General features: G+C 33.6%; 1 protein-coding gene across 9 annotated transcripts in view; it reads right to left on the reverse strand.

Annotated features, from left to right (window-relative positions):
- AP3B1 (adaptor related protein complex 3 subunit beta 1) overlaps nt 1-27,330 on the reverse strand; it is a 261,951-nt gene that overhangs the window by 59,378 nt on the left and 175,243 nt on the right. For 8 of the 9 annotated variants that reach the window (XR_007461784.1, XM_049649702.1, XM_049649699.1 and 5 more), the window contains 3 exons: nt 20,966-21,038; nt 9,322-9,428; nt 6,737-6,808 (listed from right to left, as the gene is read on the reverse strand). Coding sequence is in view for 8 of the 9 variants with exons in the window: in XM_049649702.1 (XP_049505659.1) it covers nt 6,737-6,808; nt 9,322-9,428; nt 20,966-21,038 (252 nt within the window). In the remaining variant the exon portion in view is untranslated. The remainder of the gene's footprint in view (nt 1-6,736; nt 6,809-9,321; nt 9,429-20,965; nt 21,039-27,330) is intronic. The other variant, XM_049649700.1, reaches the window with a different exon arrangement.

Below are 27,330 nucleotides of genomic sequence, written 5' to 3' on the forward strand. Positions count from 1 at the left end.
AGCATGAATGTTAAAATTTCAGTAAAAATATGAAATAAATGAGTTTCTGAAATAATGTATTTTTAAAAACACCTTCCTATGAAAACTTTCAAACATATGTGAAAGTAGGAAGATAATGAATAGCTAGTTTCTCATAACTAAGTTTCAAAAATTTTCAACATCTGTCCAAACTATAATCCAATTCTTTACTTCTAAATGATTTAAAAGCAAATTCCAGATATGATCTAATTGCATAACAGTTTGATTAGTGTATCTAAAAGGTAAAGATTTTTAATGAAAGGTCCAATACTATTATTACATCTAAAAGAAAAAAAAACTTCCCTTTAATTTCGTGTAAAACAGTGTTCACATTTCCTTGACTATCACACATGTCTTTTCAGAGTTGGTTTGCTTGAATAAGGATTCAAACAAGACACACACATGACATTTGGCTGGTATCTCTCTTAATCTAAATTATGCATTTTAAAGTAAAACTTACTGGTATTTTGTTTGTGTATGTGTGTGTGTGTGTGTATGTGCACGCAGAATTGTAAAATAGATCTTCAGTATTAATTTAACATTTGGGGGAGATATTTATATATTCAGTAATGTGGAACAGCTGCAAATTTAAAGAAATAACCCTTATTGATAGGCCTATAAAAGCTGTCTGTAATTACATTCCTGAATGATTTGAATAATAGTGTGTCTGATATATTCTAAGATAAGTGGCTTTTACTTTCCTTTGATATTAGGGTCATATACTGTACTTATCTATTTTTACTCCATGCTCTCCTCTCTCTGGTAATAAATTAATTTTTTAGTGTTAGTTGGGCATGTGCCCTGTAGTTTAATTCATTTTCTTCTCCTCTGAAGAGAAACAAAGTTTTTCTAAGTATCACAATAATATTTTCCATGTTTAGGTTAGGTTTCTCATGTTAGAAGATCCAATACTATTAATATAAATATTCTATACCCTATGTTCATGAAAGTTTTTGCAAGCTTTTTAAAGAACAAAGGTAACAGAAGTTAACTTGGCTGATATATGATTACATAATAATTAATACACAATTGGCTAATATGTAATAATCTAAGATACTCTAAAGCTTAAAAAAAAGTATATTTCACTACAAATACTATAATTCAACACAAGCAACAAAATTTGAAATGTACCAGTTGATAGTAACACGAAGTCCAATCAACTCTGGATATAAAATAAAACTGTCAGAAAAGATTCAATCTTTTTTAAACGAATCTTTTAAGAACCTCATTTCCTACCATAGTACACTTAATTACAATAAATATAAACTAAAAATCATAATCGTGGAAAAGAAGTTGGTAGATGTTCCAGGAATAGTCACAGCTCTGAAAAGAGTGAATCCGTAGCAAATGAAAGGAACTAGTTGTAGAAAGAAGAGAAAAAGAAAGGCCCAAGGCTTTCTTTAACATTGCCTCTTTAATCTCTCAGTTTCTTGTAGATTTATATACATATTTTCTTTTGTCAGGTGACCTGCTTTTTTGGGGGGCCCAAATCATTACTAGCTCATTAATTAGCATCTGATATAATGGTTTTTTAATTGTGGATAATTTTATTACAATATCGACAAAGCATTAGAAGTATTATACACCAGTCAGGGATAAGATTGGCATACATTTACTTAAGCCAAAAAAAAAAAAAAAAAAAAAAATTTTTTTTTCCAAAAAACCCTGAAACTAAAAATTAATAACAATCTTTTTAAAAAAGCAGCTGCTTTTAATAAGGTAAGAAAGGGAGAGATGAGAATGGTCTGGTATTAACTATAAGACTTTCTAAGTAGTCTCATAAATAAAATGAAGCAGTAAATAAATAAATGAAAAAATAAAATAAAAATAAATAAATGAAGCAGTAGTAAACCTTAAAGCAGCAGTAAACCTTAAAGCAGCAGTAAACCTTAAAGTTTAATTTAAAAATTAAATCAACTCATACCCAGAGGAGAATCGAATGAAAGAATAAGATGGGACATGGCTAGGCAATGGAAGCACAAAATACTGTCAAACTTTAATTAAAAAATGTTTTCAATTTAAGCAGACCCAGGCCAATGATTTTTCATTATTTTTGCCACAGTTCCATGGCTACTGACATTTTCATCAGAACAAATAAAGGATTTTTCCCAAATTTAAAATGACAAAATTATTTTTAATTTTGACTTATCATTTCTTCCTCCTTTAAACTCAAAGGAATTTGATCTTAGCTAGACTCAACACTTAGCCTGGGACCTGAATATACCTTAAGTGTTTAAAATGTAAAAAATATATGTTTTTTAAAAGACAATTCTTCCACCACATTAGAGTACAAACTTTATCACAGATATATTATCATTTGTTTTGGGAATGAGACCATACAGTCATTTACAACTTCGTAAATGCTTGTATCAATAAAGACTCCCTCAAAGAAATTGTGTTCTTGCAGACAAACAAGAAGAAAGCTGGTGCTCTGGCAGAACAGGACAAGCTGACTGGGAAACAAAACTAAAATGCCCTAGCCTAGCATTAGTTAAAAGAGAGACAGACAGACAGACAGAGAGATCTACTTAATATAAAAGCCCACTTAAGAGAAACAGAAATTAACTACAATTATAATTGTTATCATTATAGTATGTAATTATCCTAATAATTCCAAATTCTGTTTAGTAAATTTCAGACTGAGTAAATCAGATTCTGTTTCATGAATTATGGTTTGTTATTTCTTTATGTTCTTTTAAAACTGATATAGTAACCTGCCCAACAAAGCAGGTATGACAGTCATTCTTCTCTATTTTCCAATTAAGTTCCTATAACACAAACAGGGTCAGGACCTACCTCATCCCTAATCATGGACAGTTGTAACTTCATTAGTTGCCAATCTGTCAATAGCAAAAGCTATAAGCCTAGTTGCTAGTCATTTTTCTATATTCCTTAGATAAGAAACTTGACAGAACTAGTGATAAACACTAACTTCAGATGCTAAATTTGATTTGTGTATGAGAAAATGCCTTTTCTTCACTCTCCCTGCAGAAATTCAAGTGCATTACATAACGGGTTACTTCTTCCTATCCTTTAGCTTGAAAATCCTTGAGGGGGTGGAAGGACCTTAGTTACATGGCTTCTTGGTCATAATGACAACTTTAACGCCATTCTTTTGCTGGTCACAGTAAAGCCCATGTTGGCTACCTGTAACAACACGCACAGACCTTAGTTTAAGGCTACTGTTGCCACTGTTTTCACCCAGGCATGATGAGGCTTTATTCCATCATTAAGTGAGGAAGTCATGTTTCACAGTGGCAATTTAAGGAAAGCAGGTGGTGAACAGCATGGACTGTGAAAATTATTCTTCTACTTCTTGTCAGAGAGGAAAAGCCGTTCAGATACCTAAATTTTAACTATGAAATGTCAAAAGTAACTCTTGTTAGATTTTAAGCTATAATAAGCACAGAGAAAGCTAAGTCAGACTGCGGAGTTTAGCCAACATAAAATCAGAGAAATAATGACAAATAATGACAACCTGTATCTAGAGAAACTACCAAATGTTCCAAAATAAAAACACTTGGTATACTATAATTATGCACCCTTGAAGAAATTTTTATGTTGTTGCTCAACTGTAAACTCCATGAGGGCAGAAGCCTAGTCCATGCGGTTCACTGTATCTTTGGCATCTGCCTCATATTCTGGCCTGAATAAAACTGTGTGCAATGAATGAAACATTTACTGGCACATGTGTAGTAAAGAATTTTTCAAAGACAGGTCTGGACTTTGTCCTAGCTCTTGAGATGTAACCTCTAAACCTTTGGAATATCCTGAATGAGAGGACTGCCTACTTATTCATGGTGAGCCCCTACCGGACCAAACCTGACACATGATGCTGAGGAAGTGATTCACAGTGGGCCCCTAGACAGTTTATGTGAAGGATAATACTCCATGTGTACTGACATACTTTGACGCCAGTAGGGTGACCCAGAAACTTTGAATCTAAAACCCATCCAGAATTTCTGTGTTTCTCCCTTTCACTGGATCTGATTTGTATCCTATTGCTATCATAAAACTGTAATGTTAAGTATAGTGCTTTCCTGAGTTCTGTGAATTGTTTTAGTGAATTATCAAGCTTGAGGGTAGTTTTAGGAAACCCCTAACCCTGTATTTGGTCTCAGTAGTCTTGGGCCAAGTTAGCAGTTTGCAGGACTGTGGACCTTACAAGGAGTTTGGTAACTTCAAATAGTATACTGTATCAAATAGGGCTTTTCTTTTTGCAACTCTCGTTTCTCGTTCACGGACTGTTGTTGGGATTACTTACCATTCCTCAATTTATTACCTTGTTTTCTACAATGATCCCTTTTTAAATGAATCTCCTGCACCCTCATAAGTTAATTCCACTTGGGGATTGTGATCCATGAAGATCAAATCTCTTATATTAGGGCAACTAAGTCAGTGCTTCCTCACTAACGAGCCACAAATAGGTTACGGGTCTGCTGTGATGTTGCCCCCACCATTAGCCCTTGGGAATGCCAGGGGGGGCCTGTGGTAGCTGGAGCTCCTGAGTTGGGTACATTCTGCCTCCTACAGAAATCACTGCTTACCCCAATGCACATCACAAGTATTACCACTTTTCTATGTGTACTATAACATGAAAATATTGGAAAGCAGTAAGTTAAGAAATCATTATTACAATTTTCCCATGCCAGTATGCCACCAACATACTTTTCCAACATCAGATTTGGTTATTCCAACCTATCTGTGCTACGCTTTAGTCACACTGAATTACTGTTTCTCTAATACCCCAAGCTTGTTCACACCTCAAGCCTTTGCATACCCTATTTCCCGGGTCAGTGACATCAATCTTGCTCTAACCTAGCCACCTAGACAAACTCTTACTATTCTCCTAGATTCAGTTCTCAGTCACATATGCAAATTCTTTTCTAAGAGATCTTTGTCATCCAGTTGTACCTAAGCAGATTTATACGTCCAGTGTAGCATTTACTACAATCAGATGCTTTGCCTGTTTCCCTTCCTGATCTGAGTTTCCTGTACCATGTTCTACAATTCACCTTCTTCAAAATTCATCTTCTTGGCTTTAAATTCATCTGTTGCCTTTAAAGCATGATGTTTCCTAGAATTCCATCCCTATCTGTCTCTTCTCACTGCACATGACCTTAACCACAGAACAGAATTCAAACATTTTCAGGCTCATTATTTCATTTATTTTTCATGAAAACACAATTAAGTGTTTAGGGACAGCATTATCTCCATTTCATAAATTCAAAAATTAAAGTCTACACAAGCCAAAGAAGTGCCTAGCCATGATAATAAGTAGCTCAGCCAAGGATAGGTATCAGGTATTGGGGCTCTAAATTCAATACATTTCCTAAATGTTGCCCTGACTGTCTAAAGTAAACTAGAACCCTTAAAAAGTATATTCCCATAGAAACCTTCTGACTTGTGACTAGGTGCTGAAGAATCACAGGTACTATACCTCCCTTATGGGTTTCAAAGCATTTTAGGGATTGAACTCAGAAGTCATTTTTCCATAGAAACATAAATCTGAAACACTAAGTAAGCAAATTAATAATCTTTCTTATAAAACTAGCTTGAGAAGAAACAAAAAATGCAAAGAATGAGATAAGATTTCATGTTGATGTTTATCAGTAAAAAATACAGAAAAAGTTTTCAGAGGTAACTTTAACTGCTGAATTCACTTTAATACTTCTGTGTCCCAAATGTGAAAAAATTATTTAAAGCAGAAACACCAATTCTCACTCCAACATTTCTAATACCAGACGTGAACAATTTTATTCTTATTTCTCATTTAACCTTATATGCAAATTGTCTTTTCCCCCACCTCACTTTTTTCTCATCCCCTCCAGAAGCTGTAACAACATGAGGATTGCTGCTTCTGAATTCCTGGAGCTTAATGTGAAACAATTTAGACACTCTTAGCCTAGCAATAATCTAGTAAAAAAATAGGGTTAATAATTCACTAAAAAAGTTATAGTTTGTTCACGGACATACTACAGCAGGAAATAAAATGTTTCTTCATTTTTAACCATCTGTTGTCCAACTGCCAATTAATCTCAACTAAGACTGAAACAAATACTGTGTTTATACATCTTCTTTATCATAGTTTCAAAAACTAGGCCTTTCCTTACAATGATCATGATATTCATTTGGAATTATGTTAAAAAAAATCTGTGTTCTGAATAGAAAATTTAAATGGTTAGAACAAACAGTAAAAATTTTCATTTGAAAAATATTTAATGTAAAAAAGGAACTCTCCTTTGGGTTTCATTGTAAATGTTTTCATAATTTCAAAAAATAAAATATACCCATATTCTACCAAATACACAAGGAAAATAAATTTAAATAATCTACTGGAATAAATAAAAATCATCTATGGACTATGAGGTCATATAAACACAACTACTCGAAATTGTTCAACATTTTGGAAAATTATGTTGCTGATGGCAACACCTCAATCCACACTATTTGAGTTGCTGATACACGTACATCAGTCACATTCATGGTGGTTCTACATATCAGTGCCAGCATTATTTAACCACTTAAGTGTGTTTCTAGGACAGCCACAGACAAGCGTTTATATAGCAATGTAACTATTACTTTATTACAAATTACTTTTACTTCTTCTTTCTATTCAATAAGGACAACATATTGATTTAAAAATTATCGATGTACTCGTATCTAAGAATTTCATTTCAGGATCCAAAAGGCTCCCATATTTATTAAGGTTCCATACCATTATATGAGGGTTATAATCTTTAAAGGTCTTTCTTGATTTTTCTTCTGATGACTTTAATCTTACTTCTTTCTAAATTCAGATACATAATGAAAAAACTTGATTAATTTGCTTGATTAATCTTCTTTTTTAAGTACTGTTTTGAGGGCTGGAGGTAAGATTAGGAGCCATACCATTCGGTACCAGAATATTCAGTTTATTTCTATACGTTCCGCTTTTCAAAGTGCTATCTTTCCTTATTTGATTGTTGCTAGTGAATTTCTTGTTTCCATTGTTTTTTCCCCTAATGTTTATTTTTCTATTTTTGAGAGTGAGAGAGTGTGAGCAGGGGAGGTGCAGAGAGAGAGAGAGAGAGGGTGACAGAGGATACAAGCGGGCTTTGCGCTGACAGCATGGAGCCCAAAGCAAGGCTCAAACTCCCACACCGTGAAATCATGACCTGAGCCAAAGTCAGATGCTCAGCTGACAGAGCCACCCAGGTGCCCCATCTGGTTGCCATTCTTATTACTACTATTTGTTTTATCTTTTGTTAGCTTTTGGGGATAAGTTGGTGATCCTGCTTCACACGGTTGAATCTGACAGTCTTTAAAAAAAATTCTTTTTTTGAGTATAGATGACACACAAATATAGTTTCAGGTATATAGCACAATGCTTCAGCGTCACTATATATTATGCTATGCTCACCACAACTGTCGCTACCACCTGTCACCATACATTATTACAATATCATGGGCTGTATTCCCTATGTTGTGCCTTTAATTCCCATGACTTATTCATTCCACAACTGGAAGGCTGTATCTCCCACCCCCCTCTACCCAATTTTGCCTATTTGGCAGTGCTTTTTTTGTATACTGTTAGGATGCAGTGCTTTTCTTTTCCTTTGAAGAGGCCATCCCAATAAATATTTTTCTTAGAATCACGGGTGAGTCCTTCAATTAGTTTGTGATGAATGAAAATTTACTGCAAGGTTTTCTAATCTCAACTGTATTCTTCTTATAGCTAATAAAGTATGAGAGTCTACTCGGCATCCATTATCACATATCGTATCACTTTCAAAAATATTAGTTATTATTTATTGAGTGATGGCAATGTGCCAGTTACTGTTCTAAGAGCTTTACATTTATTATCTCATTAATGCCATAACAATCCTATGAGGTATGTATGGTATTCACAGGAAAGTGAGATACAGAAAAGTTACATACCAATTTGCCCAACCACATAGCTAGTAAGTGGTTAAACAGAGATTTGTGCCTTGGTCATCTGGTATCAGAACCCAAGTTGTTTATCCACTACCTTACTGCCTCCCAAGTTTTTAGGGCCCTCCCTTCCCCTCAAGGACTAACTGCTTCACAATAGATTTTTCACTACTTTTCTTTATAGACTACTCAAAGACTCAAGAAATACTTAATTACTTAAATAAGAAAGACTTAACTGCTTATTTTCACTGTCTCCCCCCATCTCTTTCAATGTGCCTTCTCCTTTTGGCAACAAGAAGGGAAAAACTAAAACCCACATATCGTTCTTCCTCATTTATGAGCGGTTAAAGAGATAATCGCATTCTATACCTTAAAACAGCATTGTCAACTTAATAGTTTTATTTTGTGCTTTCTAAGCCAAATGTCCCTGCTATCACATTTGTTATGATGGGAAAATCTTTTATAACAATGTACAAGAATTAGATACTCCTCTTTACCACTTCTGGCAGAACCAGCTCGGTGTTCCCCAGGAGCTCAGATCACCAATTATGTCTGTACTCTGCAATACTCTGCCAACCCTGGGAACCAGTGATAAACCAGATCTGTTCAAGCTACCTGTGTTCCCATCAGATCTTACTATTTTATCTCTTAGTTTGTCAGGTTTCTGAAAACAAGTTAAAAGGAGGTCAAGCATATCAACAGATTATACATCCTAGGCAGGACGCCTGATTTAGAGTAAAAGGTAAGTGGATATAACACGCTAACACAGAAAAAGTTATTGTAGTTCCAGATACTATGACGGGCTGATGGCTTTGGCACTATTTTGAGGTAGGCAGGCCTTCTGCCCCACTTCAAGCCCTACGACATAATATTAAAAAATTCTTTTACAGATACTAAGGCATCTTTTACAGATACTAAGGTAAATAAAAATATGAAGATAATGCAAAAAGAAACACAATCTTGAATTTTTAAACGAAAACAGGCAGGTAATTTTAGTAGTCTATGATAAAAGAACAGTGTAACAGAATCAGAATGATTTTGGGAATTTAAGTCTGCTAATGTAGACAACAATTCTTTATGGCAGAATTTATATATATAAACTAACTCAATGTGGCAAAGAACCCTTGTATGCTACAGATATGTAAGAGTGCCAGAGAAAAACGTACACATGATAATTAAATGTGGATAACAAGCAGAAGTCATTTGTGAGGATAATGGTTGGGAAAGAGCAAACTTTTAAAATAGTTATAAAATTAAAAGGTTAGATCTGCATTGGACTTGTTTAGAGAAGAGTGTTCGAAGACTATGAATCCAATTATTTGCATTTCAATAAAAAAGATGCAATGTATCATATGCAAACTGAGGTAATATATTGAGAAAATTACTTACGGTAATGACTGATGAAGTAGTTGACAAATTTAAACCTTCAAGATCAGCTATCAAGCTTGGAGAAAGAGCTGGTGTGGGAAGTGCGACTGGAGTGGATACTGGGTTAACTAGAAGAAAAGGCCCAAATTAGCAAATGTGCATGAAGATTTAATTCATATTATTAAAAGCAACATTTTTATTTTGTTAGTAAATCTAATTAAATTACTTTGATTAATAAATCTATGACAATTCTATTTAACATCTTGATCCAGTTAAGTTTATTATCAAGTCATGGCAGTTATTAGTCTTAGCTTTCAGAACCCAATGGCAAATCCTGAAACAAAATAAAGATACAAATACCCTGAACAAAAGTTTTTGAAAATTTTTATCACATAACATTATCACTAACATTTATCACCCAGTAACTTCACTTAAAAAAAAAAAAAAAAAAGGTAAAGAAACATTTTTTCAGCTAAAAAATAACAACAGCTTTTCAAGAGTTCTCCAATAGAGTTAGAAGTCTTAAAAGGCTATTTTTAAACCCTTTCTCTATTTTTTTTTCCCACTGTAATAATTACAGGGGCCCAAGCCACCTAACTCTCTTCTAATTATACTTTGTCAGCAAAAACCATGTACTAGATAGGAATTTTTTTATTCTAAAACTACTACGTATGTGAGATCAGGTGTCTGAAAATTTGAAAATCTTTGAAAAAACGCCAATCTCATCCTCCCTGGCTCTTCAAAATTCATAGAATTTTCTATGATGATGGAAATGTTCTATAGCTGTGCTGTCCAATATAGTGGCCACTAGCATATATACCTAATGTGTTCTTAAAATATGGCTAGTATGATTTAAGAATTGTATTTCAAATTTTAATTAATTTAAATTTAAGTAGGTACACGTGGCAGGTAGCCATCATACTGGGCAGCATAAGACTATCTCTAATTTCATCAGTGACTCCTGTGTTCTAGCCCTACTGATTAATACTTCCCAATATCTTGTTTCATGTCTTTGAGCTTTCTATATTCTGTTCTTCGCCTAGAAGGTTCTTCTCTGCCTTGTTTACCTTGCAACTTCTATCCATTAAGATACTACTTAGAAGGCAAGCACAACCTGACTCACATACACACAGCTTCTATGGGCCTTCTTTGTTCTACAGATATACTTGGACGCACGTCCATGACTGTACTTCTCTCGAAATACAAATTTGTGTCTTTTTATTTTTTATGTCTAAAAGTCTACTAATGTATTAATTTTTAGTGTTTAGAAACTGCTTGACTGTTGAATGAAAAAAATTAAAATGTGGAAAATGTTTTAGCTTCCAACAAATTCTCACTCCAAAAGACGACCATGGAGGAAGTAACATTTACTTAATGTGACAGGACTTCTCAAGTCATATTTTTTTCTCTTTTAGTCTCACAGTTACCTGTAGTTACACAGAAAAAATATTTATTCATAAAGTTAGGAATAAAAAATAATATTGCCCAAAGAAGAAATTTTCAAAGGAAATCTTAAATAAAATTTCAACATATAAAATAGAAAAAGCAGAGTGGAGACTGGGTGGAGGAGGGAATGGAGCCCTTGGTTTCCTCCTTATTCTTTTATTGTGTCTGAAACACTGCTATAAATCCCCAGGCTTCCTCAGACTTATGTTGAAAACCAATGTACAGTTAGCAAGTATAACAGGGAGTTAGGGGAAAAAGAAAGATAAATGGGAATATGGTGGTACAAGAAGTCTTTATGAACAGGAGGAAATGAAGCCCAGTTTTTAAGTGTGGGCAAGATTTAAATAAGAGCAAAGGAAGAAGCTGGTGAATTTGTACGTGAGAAAATATTTTGAACAAGGGCTCAGAAGTGGGAAACTGGAAACCTAAGGGGATTATATTTATCCTGTACACCAAAGGGAGCTGCTATTAAAAACTACCAAAAAGAAGAACGATATAGGTACTGCTGGATATTAGTATAAAGACAAATGAAAGAAGGAACAGTCAGATTGGCAGTGGGGAAGAATTATAATAGTTTAGGCATGACATGAAAAGGACTAAAGATAACAACAGTTGAGAAGGCAGAAAAAGTACTTATGTTAAAGACGCTGTAAACTGAGGCACAGGAAGATTACGTCTTGCCGATGTCATAAGAGAAGTGACTAGAAGAATCACTGGGGCACCAGGAACTGGTTCTCCTATCTCAGATCAAAATATGCTGCCTTTCCAAAAGATCACTTTTTCTGGTAAGTTCTAAATGTTGGTTCATTTGTTTGTCTGTCCATCCACCATCCATCCAAAATATTAGATGCCCATGTAAGGGAAAAAGAATGAATAAGAAATAGCCTCTGATTTCAACTATGGCTTGGCTAAAGACAGAAGAAAAAGACATCAAAACACAGGAGGAAAATTCATCTTAAAGTCGGACTTAAAAAAAAAAAAAAAAGATAGGGTTTTAGTATCATTTCAGGAGACAGAGGCTCTGGTACTATCGAAATGATTACACAACTATTTACAGGTCTGGCAAGATAAAAGCTTGCACTGAAAGTTTATCCTAAATTGGATTCTGAGGTTAGCTGACTATCTTAAGTATTTAATTGATGTGTAAGAAAAAAATGATTCCATTAGTTTAAAAATATATATAACCTGGCATACAAATTAAAACCAGGTATCATTTCTAGCATCAAATTGGCAAAAGCAATTTTTAAGTATAAAACTCATCATCTGTAAGGATATAAGGAATGGGTATTCTCCTACTAATACTGTGTAAGCTGGTGCAAGCTTTGGCAATTTTAGACAACAGAATTCTTCAAAGCCTTTGTTCTAGCAATTCTACTCTTGGGAATTTATCTTAAGGAAACGGTCATGGAGATAATGCAATAATAGACTTATGATGATGTGTATTGCTCCACTGATTATGAAGGCAAAAAAATGGAAACAAGTTAAATTTCCAACAATAGTAAACCTGTTAAACAGAATTTACTACAATAACATAAAGGATAACCATGCAATCATTAAAAATGAAATTGTTAAAGAATATTTATGGCATGGAAAGGAAAGCGTATGATAAACAGAGAAGCAAATGATAAGAATATCCCTGCAATATCAAAAATCAAGGAGGGGAGGGAAGGGGAATTGCATATAAAAAGATCTGAACTGGTGTGCCAGAATGTAAACCAAGGGTTTTTGGATTACACACTTATTTTCTTATTTTTAAAACTTCCTGCAAAACACTTTTTTACTAAAGTACAGTTAACCCTTTAACAACACAGGTTTGAACTATGTGGATCCACTTATGTAGATTTTTTTAAAGATATAGTATAATACTAAAAGTATATTTTATCTTCCTTGTGATTTTCTTAATAACACTTTTCTCTAGATTATCCTAAGAATATGGTATATAATAGATATTACATACAAAATATGTGTTAACTGACTGTTTATATTATCAGTAAGGCTTCCAGTCAACAGTAGGCTATTAGTAGCTAGGTTTTTGGGGAGTCAAAAGTTAAATGTGGATTTTCAACTGTGTGTGGGTCAGTACCCCTAAACCCTGCAATGTTCAAAGGTCTATTGCATAATTATACAATTATTCTTCTGATCAAAGTTTTGTTTCAAAACTTAAGACTACATAAAAGTTTTAGTATATAATGGTTTAACGTGACTGTATTTAACTTGTTAAATGTAATTTGTTGCTGCTGCATCATTTTTACAATCATCTCCATCATAGGTAACACCCTACATAATGCATATCATAGTGCCCAGCAGAGTTTTAAGTGTTTTTACATTTATCGGTATATTTAATCCACGTAATGTTGCCAGAAAGTATTACTATTATCCCAATTTTATATATTAAAGGAATTAAGTACAGACAGAGTAAGTAATTTGTCCAAGGTTACCCAGCTAGTAATTAAAACAACTGGAATTCAAACTCAGACACTCCAGCTCCACTGTCCTCTTTGCCACTCCACTCTACTGCCTCTGCTACAATTTATTCAACAGTATGATATCACAGACCATAAGGTTTAGGTGAGGCATTATTACTGGTGGCTGATACAAATTTTAAAAAGACTCCACTGTTAGTTGAAGCAACAGTATAATTACACAGGTTTACATGTCCTATAAAAGAACACCAGAGTATGATTGTTGCTTTATGATCATCCCATCAAGATCACATGATATGGGGTACTGAAAGATATCTTCATTTCCAGAAATATAAAATACCCAAGGAACTTTTTAAGTGTAATGGGAGAAACAGAGCTCCTTGGGTAGGGACAGTGTTGTATCCATTTAGAATCTCCAGCATGTAGCAGATTACCTAGATCACAGCCAACGTTCAATAAATGCTTTTTGAAAGAAGAAACAGATAAAATTTAGTACTTGTAGTTTTCCTGGTATGCAGTGCATACTGAATACATAACCTCTGTGGATTATGAGGTTCCTCTTAAATAAAACATAAGGAATGTGTCTGACCCTCCTTCAAAATTTATCTAATTCTCACAGCTGAGAAACTCAAGCTATTGGAGAGTGACATTTTAGTTTCTGATCAACAAACTGTTTGCCATAGACAATGGGAACTACTATAGGTTAATAAGCAGCATAAATGAAATCAGTATCTTAAGAACCATCATCAACAAAGATTTTCTCCCATCACACTCCTTATCTTTTTTTTTTTTTTTTTTTAAAGTAGGCTCCATGCCCAGTGCAGAGCCCAGTGCGGGGCTTGAACTCACAACCCTGAGATCAAGACCCAAGCTGAGATAGAGTCAGATGCTTAACTGACTGAACCACCGGGCAGCCCTCCACTTACCTTTACCTCTAAGCTAGGATCACAGTTCTTGCGCAAGACCTTTATAGCTTTTTAATTCGTCTCCTCCCTCATTTATTCACACTTTGTACCTCTACTGTTCAGGTATCTGTGCCCCAGACTAGATTTTAGTCTCTGAAAGAGGATAACTGAATTCTATTTACCCATCCTAGCAAACAAAAAAAGGGTATCCAGCAAAGTACCCTTACACTTAGCAGACAATCTGCAAATGCTTGCTGAACTGACTTGTTAAAAAGAGAAGCTCTGATTGTTATTTCTGACAAATGCAAAATAAAAGATTTGTAAAGAAACAGTTCTCAGGGGAGCGGCTGGATGGCTCAGTCGATTGGGCATCTGACTTTGGCTCAGTTCATGATCTCGCAGTCCGTAAGGTTCAAGCCCTGTGTCGGGCTCTGCGCTGACAGCTCAGAGCCGAGAGCCTGTTTCAGGTTCTGTCTCCCTTTCTCTCTGCTCCTCTCCTGCTCGCACTCTGTCTCTCTCTCAAAAATAAAATTAAAACATTAAAAAAAAAAAAAAAAGAAATAGTTCTCAGGTATTAAAAAAAAAACCCAGAAATATATCCTATGTTGAGTTAAAATGTAAGTTAGGGTGAAATTTCCTTAAAATTAAAAAACATCTCATGTTTAAATTCTTAAAACTTAGTGTTTAAGAAAACTTTTGCTGCTACATATGAAAACATACTTTTAAAAAGAATCAAATAATAAAAATTGTATCGTTTTACAGGTTTCAATTTTTCCTTAGCTGCCAGGAAATCCGGAGTGTAATATAAAGTAAATTTTCTGCACTCCAGTACCTGGTAACATTTACCCTTAATTTCTTCTTAAATACACTTGACTATTATTCTTCCACAATTTTAAACTTTTTAAATTGTAAAAGTTCCATATTCATGTAAAATGTTCATTGTGACAGGAAGACATAAAATATAAAATAAGTCTCTCTTTCCCCTCTGTTCCTAGTTTAGTCCTATATCTCAAAGGGGCCAGAGCTAACCCTTACTGTTTATTCTGCAGCCTTCTGGAAAAATAGCAAGTACAATCATATCTGTGCTCGTGTGCTGGATATAGTTCCTCTTTTACTCTTTTTTTACAGAAGTGGAATTATGATCTACATGTACTTTTTTTTTAACTTACAATAATTTGGTATATAATTAGATAATTAGCACACAAGGATTTGCTTCATTTTCGTTAATAAGTTGTATCATCCTACTGGTAGATACTTTATTTGATTTTGGATTTCACTGTAATAAATAATGCTGCAACGAGGTTTTTACATATACCTTTGCATATTTTATTAACTTAGCAAATATTTAATGGGTGCTCACTATCTGCCAGGTGCCATTCTAGGTACTAGGAACACCAGTGAGTAAGAAAGACAAGGTTTCCATTCTCATGGAATTTGTATCCTAGTTGGGCAAGACAGACAATAAACAAAGTACTACAAATATTTGCGATAATTTCAGATGGTGAAAAATGCTCTCAAGACAATCAAGGCTGATTCATAAAGCTGTGTAAGAGAAGGTAACTTTTGATCCGGGATTTGAAAGATAAGATGCAGTCTGCCATAAGAAAATCTAAAGAAGTGTTCTTTGGTAACAGCAGTACGAAGGCCCTTGGCAGGAATGAGACTGGTATATTTCAGAAATGCAGAGGAGCATAGTAGGTAAGAGGTAGACAGGAGTCAGATCACCTAAAGGTCTTAGACACCTAGGAATATAGACTTTAACTGCAAAATTAAGCCATTAAAGTGTCTAAAACAAGAAAGAAGTAGGATCTGATTTTCCTACAAAAGAACTGCTAGTTCAAAGGGTGTGTGCAATTTAAGTTTTGACAAATACTGCGAAAATGACTCTAAAAGCTTCACCTACTTTTATTCCTATCAAAAACATACGTAGGGTGCCTGTTTCTCCAAACCTTATCAACACTGGATGCTGCTTTAAAATCTTCGCCAAGTATGGAAACCAATTTGACAATAAATTTCATATATTGAAAATAAAATAAAATAAAATAAAATTATACATAATAGTGAAAAGAATAAATAAAATCTTTGCCAATAGGTAAAAAATGATATTAACTCATAAATCTTTGCCAATAGTGAAATGATGCAAATTTGGGTCGAACTTTATTTTACTCAGGTGTATATCACAGTGATTCGGTGTTTATACATTAAAGAATAATCCCCACAATAACTCTAGTTACTACCTGCCACTATACAAAGTTGTTACAACTTTGTTATTATTGACTATATTCCCTATGCTGAACCTTATATCCCCATGACTTATTTATATAACTGTTAAGTTTGTACCTCTTTATCCCCTTTACCTATTTTGCCTGTCCCCTAAATCCTCCCTACTCTGGGAACTAACACTTTGTTTTCTGTACCTATGAATCTGTTTCTGTATTGCTAATTCATTTGTTTTGTTTTTTATATTCCACATATAAATGAAGTCATACAGTATTCATCCTTTATTTCACTTCGCATAATAGCCTCTAGGTCCACACATGTTGTTGGAAATGGCAAGATTCCATTCTTTTTTATAGGTGAGTAATATGGCTGTGTGTGCGTATACACACCATATATACACACACCACATCTCACCATATGTGTGTGTGTGTGTGTGTGTGTGTGCGCACCACATCTTTGTCCATTTATCTATCAACAGAGAGTTGTTTCTATATCTTGGCTATTGCAAATAATGCTGCAGTGAACACAGAGGTACATGTATCTGTAGACAAACAGCCCAGAAGCAGGATTGCTAGATCGCATGGTATTTCTATTTTTCATTTTTTGAGAAATCTCCATACTGTTTTCCATAGTGGTTGCACCAATTTACATTCCCACCAACAGTGTCTGAGGGTTCCCATGTCTCTACTTTATCAACAATACTTGTTACTTTTTGTCTTTTTGATAATAGCTAATCTGAAAAGTATGAAGTAATATCTTATTGTGGGTTTTTTGTTACTGTTGTTCATTTGCTTGTTTTCCTTGAAGCCAATGACTTTATTCTTTTTTTTTTTAAGTTTTAATTTTAATCATCTGGTACTCATCAGGACAAAGGCACTCCTTAATCCCCATCAACCATTTCACACATCCCCCCACTCACCTCCCCTGTGGAACCACCTGTTTGTTCTCTAGAGTTAAGAGTCTGTTTCTTCATTTGTCTCTTTCTTTTCTTTTCTTCTTTTCTTTCTTTTTTCTTTTTTGGCCTTTGCTAGCTTGTTTTGTTATTTATTTATATGTTTGTTTGTTTGTAAATGTTTATCTGTTTACTTTTGAGAGAGATAGAGAGCATAAGCCGGGTAAGGGCAGAGAGAGAAAGGGAGAGAGAGAATCCCAAGCAGGGTCTGCACCGTCAGCATAGAGCCTGACATGGGGCTCAAACTCACAGACTGTGAGATTATGACCTGACCGAAATCAAGAGTTGGCCACTTAATGAACTATAAGCCACCCAGGCACTCCTGTTTTGTTTTACAAATTGTACATGACTGAAAACACATGGTATTTGTCTTTCTCTGACTGACTTAGTTCACTTAGCATTATTCTCTCTAGCTCCATCCATGTCAATGCAAATGGCTAAATTCCATTCTTTTTTATGTCTGAATAATATTCCATTCACATCTTCTTTATCCATTCATCAATCAATGGACATGAGCTCCTTCCATATCTTGACTATTATAAATAATGCTGCTATAACCACTGGGGTGCATGTATCCCTTTGAACTACTGTTTGTGTATTCTTTGGCTAAAATAATCAGCAGTGTGACTGCTGGATCGTAGAGTAGTTCTGTTTTTAACTTTTGGAGGAACCTCCACACTGTTTTCCACAGTGTTTGCGCCAGCTTGCATTCTCACCAACAGTGCACATAGGTTCTTTTTTCCCCACATACTCACCAACACTTGTTTCTTATGTTTTTTATTTTAGCCATTCTGACAGGTGTAAGGTGGTATCTCATTGTAGTTTTGATTTGCATTTCCCTAATAAGTGATGGTGAACATCTTTTCATATGTCTGTTGGCCAACTGTATGCCTTCTTTGGAAAAATGTCCATTCAAACCCTCTGCCCATTTTTTAATAAGGTTGTTTCTTTAACACTAAGTTGGGTGCCTTCTTGATATATTTTAGGTATTAACCTCTCATTGGATGCATGATTTGCAAATATCTCTTCCCATTCAATAGGATGTCTTTTAGTTTTGTTGATGGTTTCTTTCACTATGCAAAAGCTTTTTTGTTTGATGTAATCCCACTTATTTATTTTAGCTCTTGTTGCCCTTGTCTGAGGAGACTGGTTCAAAAAACATACCAAGACTACTGTCAAAGAGCTTACTGCCTATGTTTTCTTTTAGGAATTTCATGGTTTCAGGTCTTACATTCACGTCTTAAATCCACTGTGAATTTACTTTATATATGGTATAAGACAATGGTCCAGTTTCATTCTTTAGCATGTAGCTGTCCAGTTTTCCCAACAACATTTATTAAAGAGACTGTCTTACCCCATTTTATATTCATGCCTCCTTTGTCCCACATTAACTGGCCATATATACGAGGGTTTATTTCTGGGCTCTATATTTTATTCTATTGGCCTATGTATCTGTTTTCATACCAGCATCACACTATTTTGATTACTATAGTTCTATAGTATAGTTTGAAATCAGGGAGTGTGGTACCTCCAAGCTTTGTTCTTTTTCAAGATTGCTTTGGCTATTTGGGGCCCTTTGTGGTTCCACAAAAATTTTAGGATTCTTTGTTCTAGTTCTGTGAAAAATGTCATTGGTATTTTGATGGGGAGTTTACTTAATCGGCAGATTACTTTTGGTAGTATGGACATTTTAACACTATAAATTCTTCCAACCCATGAGCATGGTATATCTTTTTCTTTATTTGGGTCATCTTCAATTGCTTTTACCAATGTCTTATAGTTTTCAGAATACAGGTCTTTCAATTCCTAGGATAAATTCATTCCTAGATATTTTATTCTTTTTGATGCAATCGTAAATGGGATTGCTTTCTTAATTTCTTTTTCTGACAGTCTGCTATTAGTGTATAGAAATGCAATGAATTTCTATATCCTAATTTCATACCCACTGATTTTACTCAATTTATTTATTAGGTCTAATAGTTTTTTGGTGAAGTCTTTAGGGTTTTCTATACATAATAGCCTGTCATCTGCAAATAGTTTTACTTATTCCTTTCAAATTTGGATGACTTCTTGTTCCCCGACTGCTGTGGCTAGGGCTTCCAGTACTATGATGAATAAAAGTGGGAAGAAAGGGCATTCTTGTCTTGATCCCATCTTAGAAGAAAAGCTTTAAGCTTTTCAAAGTTGAATATGTTGTTAGCGGTGGGTTTGTTACATATAGCCTTTTTTATGTTGGGGTACATTCCTTCTATACGCACTGTATTGAGAATTTTAAATCATAAATGGATGCTGAATTTTGCCAAATGCTTTTTCAGCATCTATTGAGATGATCATATGATTTTTATCCTTTTTGTTAATGTGGTGTATCATGTGTACTGATTTGCAGATATAAAACCATCCTTGCATTCCATTTGATCATGGTGCATGATCCTTTTAATGTATTGTTGAATTCAGCTTGCTAATATTTTGTTAAGGATTTTTGCCTTTATGTTCATTATGGATATTGGCCTGTAATTTTATATTTAGGGTGTCTCTGGTTTTGCTATAAGGGTTATGCTGGCCTCGTAAAGTATATTTGGTAGCATTCATTCCTCTTCAATTTTTTGGAATAATTTGAGTACAGATACTAACTCTTGTTTAAATGTTTAGCAGAATTTATTTGTGAAGCCGTCTCGTCCTGGACTTTCATTTTTGTGGAGTTTTAAAATTACTGATTCAATTTCATCACTTGTAATCAGTCCACTTAGATTTTCAATTTCTTCATGATTCTGTCTTAGAAGGTTGTGTTTCTTGGAATCCACTTCTTTCAGTTTTCCAAGCTTTTTGGAGTATAATTGTTCATAGGCTCCAACTTTATTTTTACTTTCTTTATGCTAAGTATTTCTCTATAATTTCTCTATATTAAAAATTTGCCATGATTACTGAAGATAGGCCAGGTAAACAATATAAATAGAATAGTCCTATTTATGACAAAATGAGACAATCTAAACACATAACTTCCCTTTAGCATGAAAAAACTATAATGCAAAATGACAGTAGTTTAATATTTATACTATTTTACTTGCTGTTTCTCTTTTTTCTGTATAAAATCTACATACCAATAAAGTTAGTTAGTTCCATTATCTCTTTCTCGCAATGCAAGAGTATTTAAAAGAAGATGAATATACCTTTGCACACTTGGGTGAGTATATGAGTAAGATTCTCAATTCTTAGAAGTGGATTTGGTAGGACAAAGATATTGTACAGTTATAATATTGACAAATATAGCAACACCAGCCTCCAAAAGCTTTGTTATCTATTTCTATTCCTACCAAAAGTGCACCAAGTAGAACATCGTGGTGTCTTTTACATTTCCAGTTATTTTCCTCATTCCCTACTTCCTTAAGTGAGATGTTTCAATCTCTATAATTAACAACGTAGAAGTTGTGAGATATGGATAATTATTTACTAAAGCAAGTATAAATTATTAAAGTAAAAGATCTTAAAAAGAATTTGGTGTACTTTTATTTGACCAATTATATTTATTCATTTGATATAAAACTGATAACCTGATTAGATGAAAGATACTAATAGAACTAATTTCTCAAACTTTCTTGGTCTATTCATCTATAAATCTTTCATAATAGAAGTTAACATATTTTGTGACACATAAATAAAAGGTACTATAAAAGCAAATACTACTACTAAACAAAAGAAAAAATTGAAATTTTAATACTTACAATCATCCAGATCTAGAAGTGAAACATCTTTGGTAAGAGGATTTATATTTTGTTTTGTTTTGTTTTCTTTCTCCTATAAAATAAATAATTTAATTACTACATGTTCTTATAATAAAAAAATCAATGAAGTAGTTCTTAATGTTTCAAACAATTTTTCTTCTGCTTAGTCTTCCAAGAAAAAATCAATCAAATTAAGCTTTCTCTATGGTTATATGGACTATATTTTTTAATCAAAATTTTTATTTCAGTTAGCATACAGTATTTCTTCCCCACCATGCAAACTATTACCTTAGAATAGTCTGTTTAAAGATTATAAAGGTCCAATAAATAAATAAATAAATAAATAAATAAATAAAGATTATAAAGGTAAGAAGAAAGAAGAAACTTTGAAGGTAAATAATTATTTTATGACCCAAAAACTTTCGCTAATATAAAAATATAAAGTGGCTCTTTGGTAAAAAGTCTACAAACATGTTGAAAATAATTTTTAAACAAGTTAATTTAAGAAAAAGAATTTCTCAAACAATATAAGCTTAGGTCTGAAATTGTCAAGAGGCTTGTGATAGATCAGCTCTTCTAAGATGTAGTCTGTGACAGACATTGCACTAGGTACTTTGTATTTGAACAGTGAGTTGCATCAGACTTCTTCAGCCAAAGGTATTCAGTAAAATCTACAAATGAAATTTTCAGGCACTTTCTCTTTAGGGAAGAAAAGTATTCATTTACTTCCTTTACTGTTTTCCTTTGGGGAAAATAAGTATTTCGAAACATATCTGCACATATGTAGGGTTTCCTCCACCTCAGATCTGCTTATTTAATCTATCTATATTTTTGAAATATGAACAACCGTGCATTAGAAAACAGTATCCCTAAGCCTGAGTATTCACAGTTTGGTCAAAGATTCAGAAAAGATGTGTTATATATATATATATATATATATATATATATATATATGTGTGTGTGTGTGTGTGTGTGTGTGTGTATTATATATACATATATGTATAATATATATAAAATATATAAAATTTATAATAAATATAAAACACACACACATGCACACAAGTACAGTAATGAATAGCATTATAAACAATTAAAGACCAATAAAGATTAGGTTGCTAAATAGATGTATTTGGATCAAAGTTACTTATCTTTAAAATCTATACTTTTTACATTAAATTTTCTCAAATTAAAACTTAAGTTTTTGCTAAAATGTTTTTGTTCATTTACTCAATCATTCATTCATCCAAAAGACATATATAGAGTTTTAAAGTTTTATCAGATTCTTTGCTAAGAAAAGGAAGTAATAAGCCAAGACAGACCTAGTCCTTGCCTTCAGGTAACTTATAATCCTTTTTTTTAATCACTTTTTTTTTTTAAGTTTATTTATTTATTTTGAGAGAGAGAGAGAGTGAGAGAGAGCACAAGTGGGGAGGGGCAAAAGAAGGAGAGACAGAATCCCAAGCAGGCTCCGCGCCATCAGCACAGAGCCCGACATGGGGCACGAACTCATGAACTGCAAGAACATGATCTGAGCCAAAACCAACAGTCGGATGCTCAGCCAGCTGTGCCACCCAGGCACCCCCAGGTAACTTATAATCTAACAAAAGAGTTTACAGCTTATCTGTATGAATTATTAGAAGTTTTCTTGTTTTTTTTTTTTTTTTTTTTAGAGAGAGAGAGAGGGCGTGGGCAGGGCAGGAGCAGAAGGAGAAAGAGACAAAATCTTAAGCTGAGCACGGAGCCCTACTGAGAGCTCGATCTCACAACTGTGAGATCATGACCTGAGCCGAAATCAAGAGTGGGACACTTAACCGACTGAGCCACTCAAGCTCCTCTACAAGTTTTTTGAAGTATTCCTCTAACCATAGAAAGGTATCACTAAAGCAAAAAGTACACTACCATCATTTAACATCTATACCATGCTAGAACTCTTACAAAGTGCAATACATCAAACTGTATGTTAGGTAACATTTTAAAATGATCTTAAGCAATGCTAGTTTTCTCCTCATGCCAAAACTCAAAACAAATTATTTTCAAGTATCAGACAAGAATACATATTAAAACACTAACTAAAAACATCAGCACTGGTTTTCTTTATGAGAATAATTATTTCTGCCAATGAAAACTTTAAATTATCTAGATGGGTTTTAATTTTCACTCATTATTTTTAAAAAATCAAAAAATATTTGTCCTTCTCTTCACACTTCAAACGAATAACAATTTCCAGGGTTGGGGGAAAAGACAGAAGAAATGTTAGTTTTGAAGCTGGAATTTAAAGTGGAAATAAACAAAAACAGGTTCAGAATGAAAATGCCATCTCAACTAGAATATCATTCCTGTGGAGAAAGAACGTAACAAAAAGAGCTTAACACCATGTGACTTATCAAAATACTATGCTGAGTACAATGGGTATAGCTTCTCCTATAATCCATGATGGTGCATGATTGTCTTTATGGAACTGTAACCGTACTACCTGAAAAATTAGAAACCTATCAAATCAAGATAAAGTTAAAACTGGAAACAAGTCTATACCTTATTTTCTACTTCACGGCAAAGAGTGTGTAACAGTATCTATTAAGTACACATCAGGTCACATACAGCATAGGACAGAGCTGCATGTGAAATTGACATAATCTCTTATTAGAAGTCTAAAACAGGAAGAAAAAAGGCTCTCAAAAGAACAGAATTTCATTGACTTTCTGAGAACAGCAAATAACCGGTGACTGAAATACAACATTAGCAATAGATAACGGTCATTTCTACTGAATTGAAAAAGCCTTGCATTCCGAATCAAGGCTATAAAAAGCTTTGTGATGTGTTTGGCATTCCTCTCTTATATTATATCTCATTTTTCATTTTAAAAAATCCATAGTAAGTTCAAAACATTTTCATACTTAAAGGATCTACTATAAAAATAAAAATCTGAATTCTAAACAAAGAAGTTAAGAGCCCTATTCCATCAAACATTTCTCCATTTGCAATTCATCTTGGTAATAGAGACAGAACCTGGGTAAATGCATATAGGACTTGAGGCAGGAGATTTTTCTTGCTCAATGCATAATTCATGTGCTCCGCCTGCAAAGTGTGTAAAATGAGAATTTCACACCGCAGCATGAGCCATGGAGCTGCAGAGAAAAGGCAGATGAAATCATATTTTACTGTGTGAATTTTATTTCTTACCCTCCCAATATTTATACAAAACCATCATTGACAAACCAAACACACTGACAGATCACCCACTGTTTCCATTGTGTTAGTACTTGAGAAGAGATCAGGCAGAAAGATAGACAATTTGTTTTTGTATATTTTTTTTAAATAGAGGATTAGGTTTTTAACAGCTGAGTGACTGTATTAGACTTTTATAAGGACAACAGTAACTGATCTTAAAATCTCACTACAAAAATACCTAGTTATCAATTCATCACCCTCAAATCTCCATTTTGTTTCTATGGTATTCGATTATACACCTCAACACATCAACATTTTCAAAATAAAATACAAAGTCACAGGGTTAAGAAACTGATTTCTACTTAATATATTTCATTTCAAATAATAAAAAAAAAGATCCTGGAAATACTTATTAAGCTCAAATAATACAAATAAATATGTAATAATATATCTGTAAAGATTTTTTCATGTATTATGCATGTTCATTTCATGCTGATTAAAAAACAAAAAGCAAGTAGAAAAAAAGATCTGAAACAACAAGCACCAAGCATGCTTCCTACGAGGAAACCACTGTAAAGAAGATTGAAATTTAAAAACTGTAAAACAGGATAAGTGGTATATAAAGTTTGTCAAACTCATATTGTACTTTGAAATCAACAAAAATTCAAGGCTAATTTCTAGCCTCGCAGGGCAAGATATTTGCATGAAATATTTTCAGTTAGAATTACCAACCAAGGACAATATAATGACTCTCTTGCCTTCAAGTCATCTAACAAATTTGATTTAAGAAATTTGAGGCTCACACTTACACTGGCCTTTAAAACAAAAGTACACTGCCAGTAAATTAAGAATTCTTTTTAAGTGAAAAGAAGTCTAAACTGTTAAACAAATCTTCCCTATTAGATTGTATTTACTTCAATAAGAAAACTTCTTAATGGTCTTTACTTTGATTTAAAGATTTCAAGTAAAGCGAAATGATATTTCTGTTCTGCAGAACTTAAAATATAAACTAAACTAGGAACAACATAAATTGAAAGAGGCAAGGCTTTGAAATGTTCTATAATATTGTACAATATTCACAGAAGTTCTACAATTGCTACATACATAAATACTTGTAAAAATACAAGTAAAACTTGTTTTCTTTTTCTCAAACAGGGCAGAAAACCAATCAGAAAATAGTTCCTCTCTCTCTTATCCATGATGTTTCACAGCACAGGCCAGTTTTACTTTATCCCCAAGAATCTTTCATACGGTAGATCTTTTACTAAGGCATATCTTAACATTTACTAATGTCTGGACATAGTTATAGTAACAGTGGCTGGTCTGTAGAGCACTTAAGATATTTAATCCCTCCCCAAAACAGACTAGCAAAGTTTTATGAGATCCACGTAACCTGTAATAAAGATAACTGACAGCATCTCAAACAATGCTATGTATATATAGATAGTTTTGTTTTTCTTCACTGGTAGTACATATATTAATCGCAATTTTGATTAAGATAATTTTCAAATATGAAAAGCTCTTAATATGGAATGTTAAGTGCAAGTATGTTACATATATTTACTTTCATTGATAAATTATGCTTTATACAGTTTATATCATTAAAATGTTAATATATTTACAAAGAAAATACACAGAAGTTATACACAATAAATTACAATCATGATTTAAAATTTTTATCATTAAAAAATTAAATTTTTATCATTTAAATAAAAGCTTATTTAAATCTTTAGCAGTTGGTACACAGACACTGATGATATAATCAGAACTATTATATCAGTTAAGGCATGAAGAATGAACTAACAAGCTGATGTGGAAATAACTATAGTATATAGGAACACACTAATACATAGCCTTATTTTTAAAACATCAAAGCATAGATTCAGTTAAAACAACTCAAAAGCCTGGTAACTTAAGAAAAAAAATTTTTTTAATGCTTATTTATTTTTGAGACAAAGAGAGACAGAGCATGAATGGGGGAGGGGAAGAGAGAGAGGGAGACACAGAATCCGAAGCCGGCTCCAGGCTCCGAGCTGTCAGCACAAAGCCAGAAGCAGGGCTTGAACTCACGGACCGTGAGACCATGACCTGAGCTACAGTCGGACGCTCAACCGACTGAGCCACCCAGGTGCCCCAAAAAGCCTGGTAACTTAAAAAAAAAAGTATTTTAAATGAAAGTGTGACCATCTGATTAACACACAATTTTAACTACAAGCGGAGTATAACTCAATTATACAGGTAAAAAATGGAATGAAGTGATATAAATGTGTATCTCTTTCTGATAAAATGCATTTTACACTATTGATTTCTCTTCCCACTCTTCTTTGTTAAAAAAAAAATGGTTCCCTTTACACTGTGTAAACCATGGGCAGTCACTTAAAATTTATAAAACTATTAAAAGTAATTTTGTTATAGGCATTATTTGGAGCAAAAGAATCATTTCATAAAAAGAGTCAGACTTAAATTAAAATATTTCTCTATCAAATACATTTCAGAAAAGAACACCTACCAATAAAAATATGCTTGCCCATCAAAATAATTGTCACTGAAGAACAAAATAATTTTCTTTGATCATTACTGACAATATCTGATCTAAAATGAGGACATCTTCCAATCAATAACAAACATAATACCAGAATGTATGACTATATATAGTTTTATATCTTATGGATATGCTGGGGCACGGTGTTCAATGACAAACACTTCAAGAACAAACAATTCAGCAGCAGCTTTCACTCTTTTGACTATCTTTACACCATTCACTGAGTAATATTTTCTCATCAGTAACATTTTTCATTCCAAGCAGTCATTCCCAACTAGGAGAAGTGGAAGGACCATTCTTGGATATAAATCCACTTTCTCCTCAGCTTGTATTTTCTATGAGAGAAATAGTACAAAACGAAAAACAAAGGACAGAAATGGGAAAGCATACAGCATATTAAGAGAACTACAAATATGTAGTCTCTTGGGATTAGTATATAGGGACCACAAAGACAATTGAGACTGGAAAGGTAGGTTTGGACATGCTAGGCTGCAGAGTTTTTACCGAACCAAGATGATAATGGGGCACCATTATGGATAAGTTTAACATTAATCTGGCAGCTGTATAGAAGCACTGGGTTGGGCAAGTGTCTGAGGATGACCAATGGCAATGGTCTATGAGTAAGGTAATGAAGAGCCGATCTAGTATGGTGTAG

Source organism: Panthera uncia, assembly GCF_023721935.1.
Source record: "Panthera uncia isolate 11264 chromosome A1 unlocalized genomic scaffold, Puncia_PCG_1.0 HiC_scaffold_17, whole genome shotgun sequence".
Taxonomy (NCBI): Eukaryota; Metazoa; Chordata; class Mammalia; order Carnivora; family Felidae; genus Panthera; species Panthera uncia.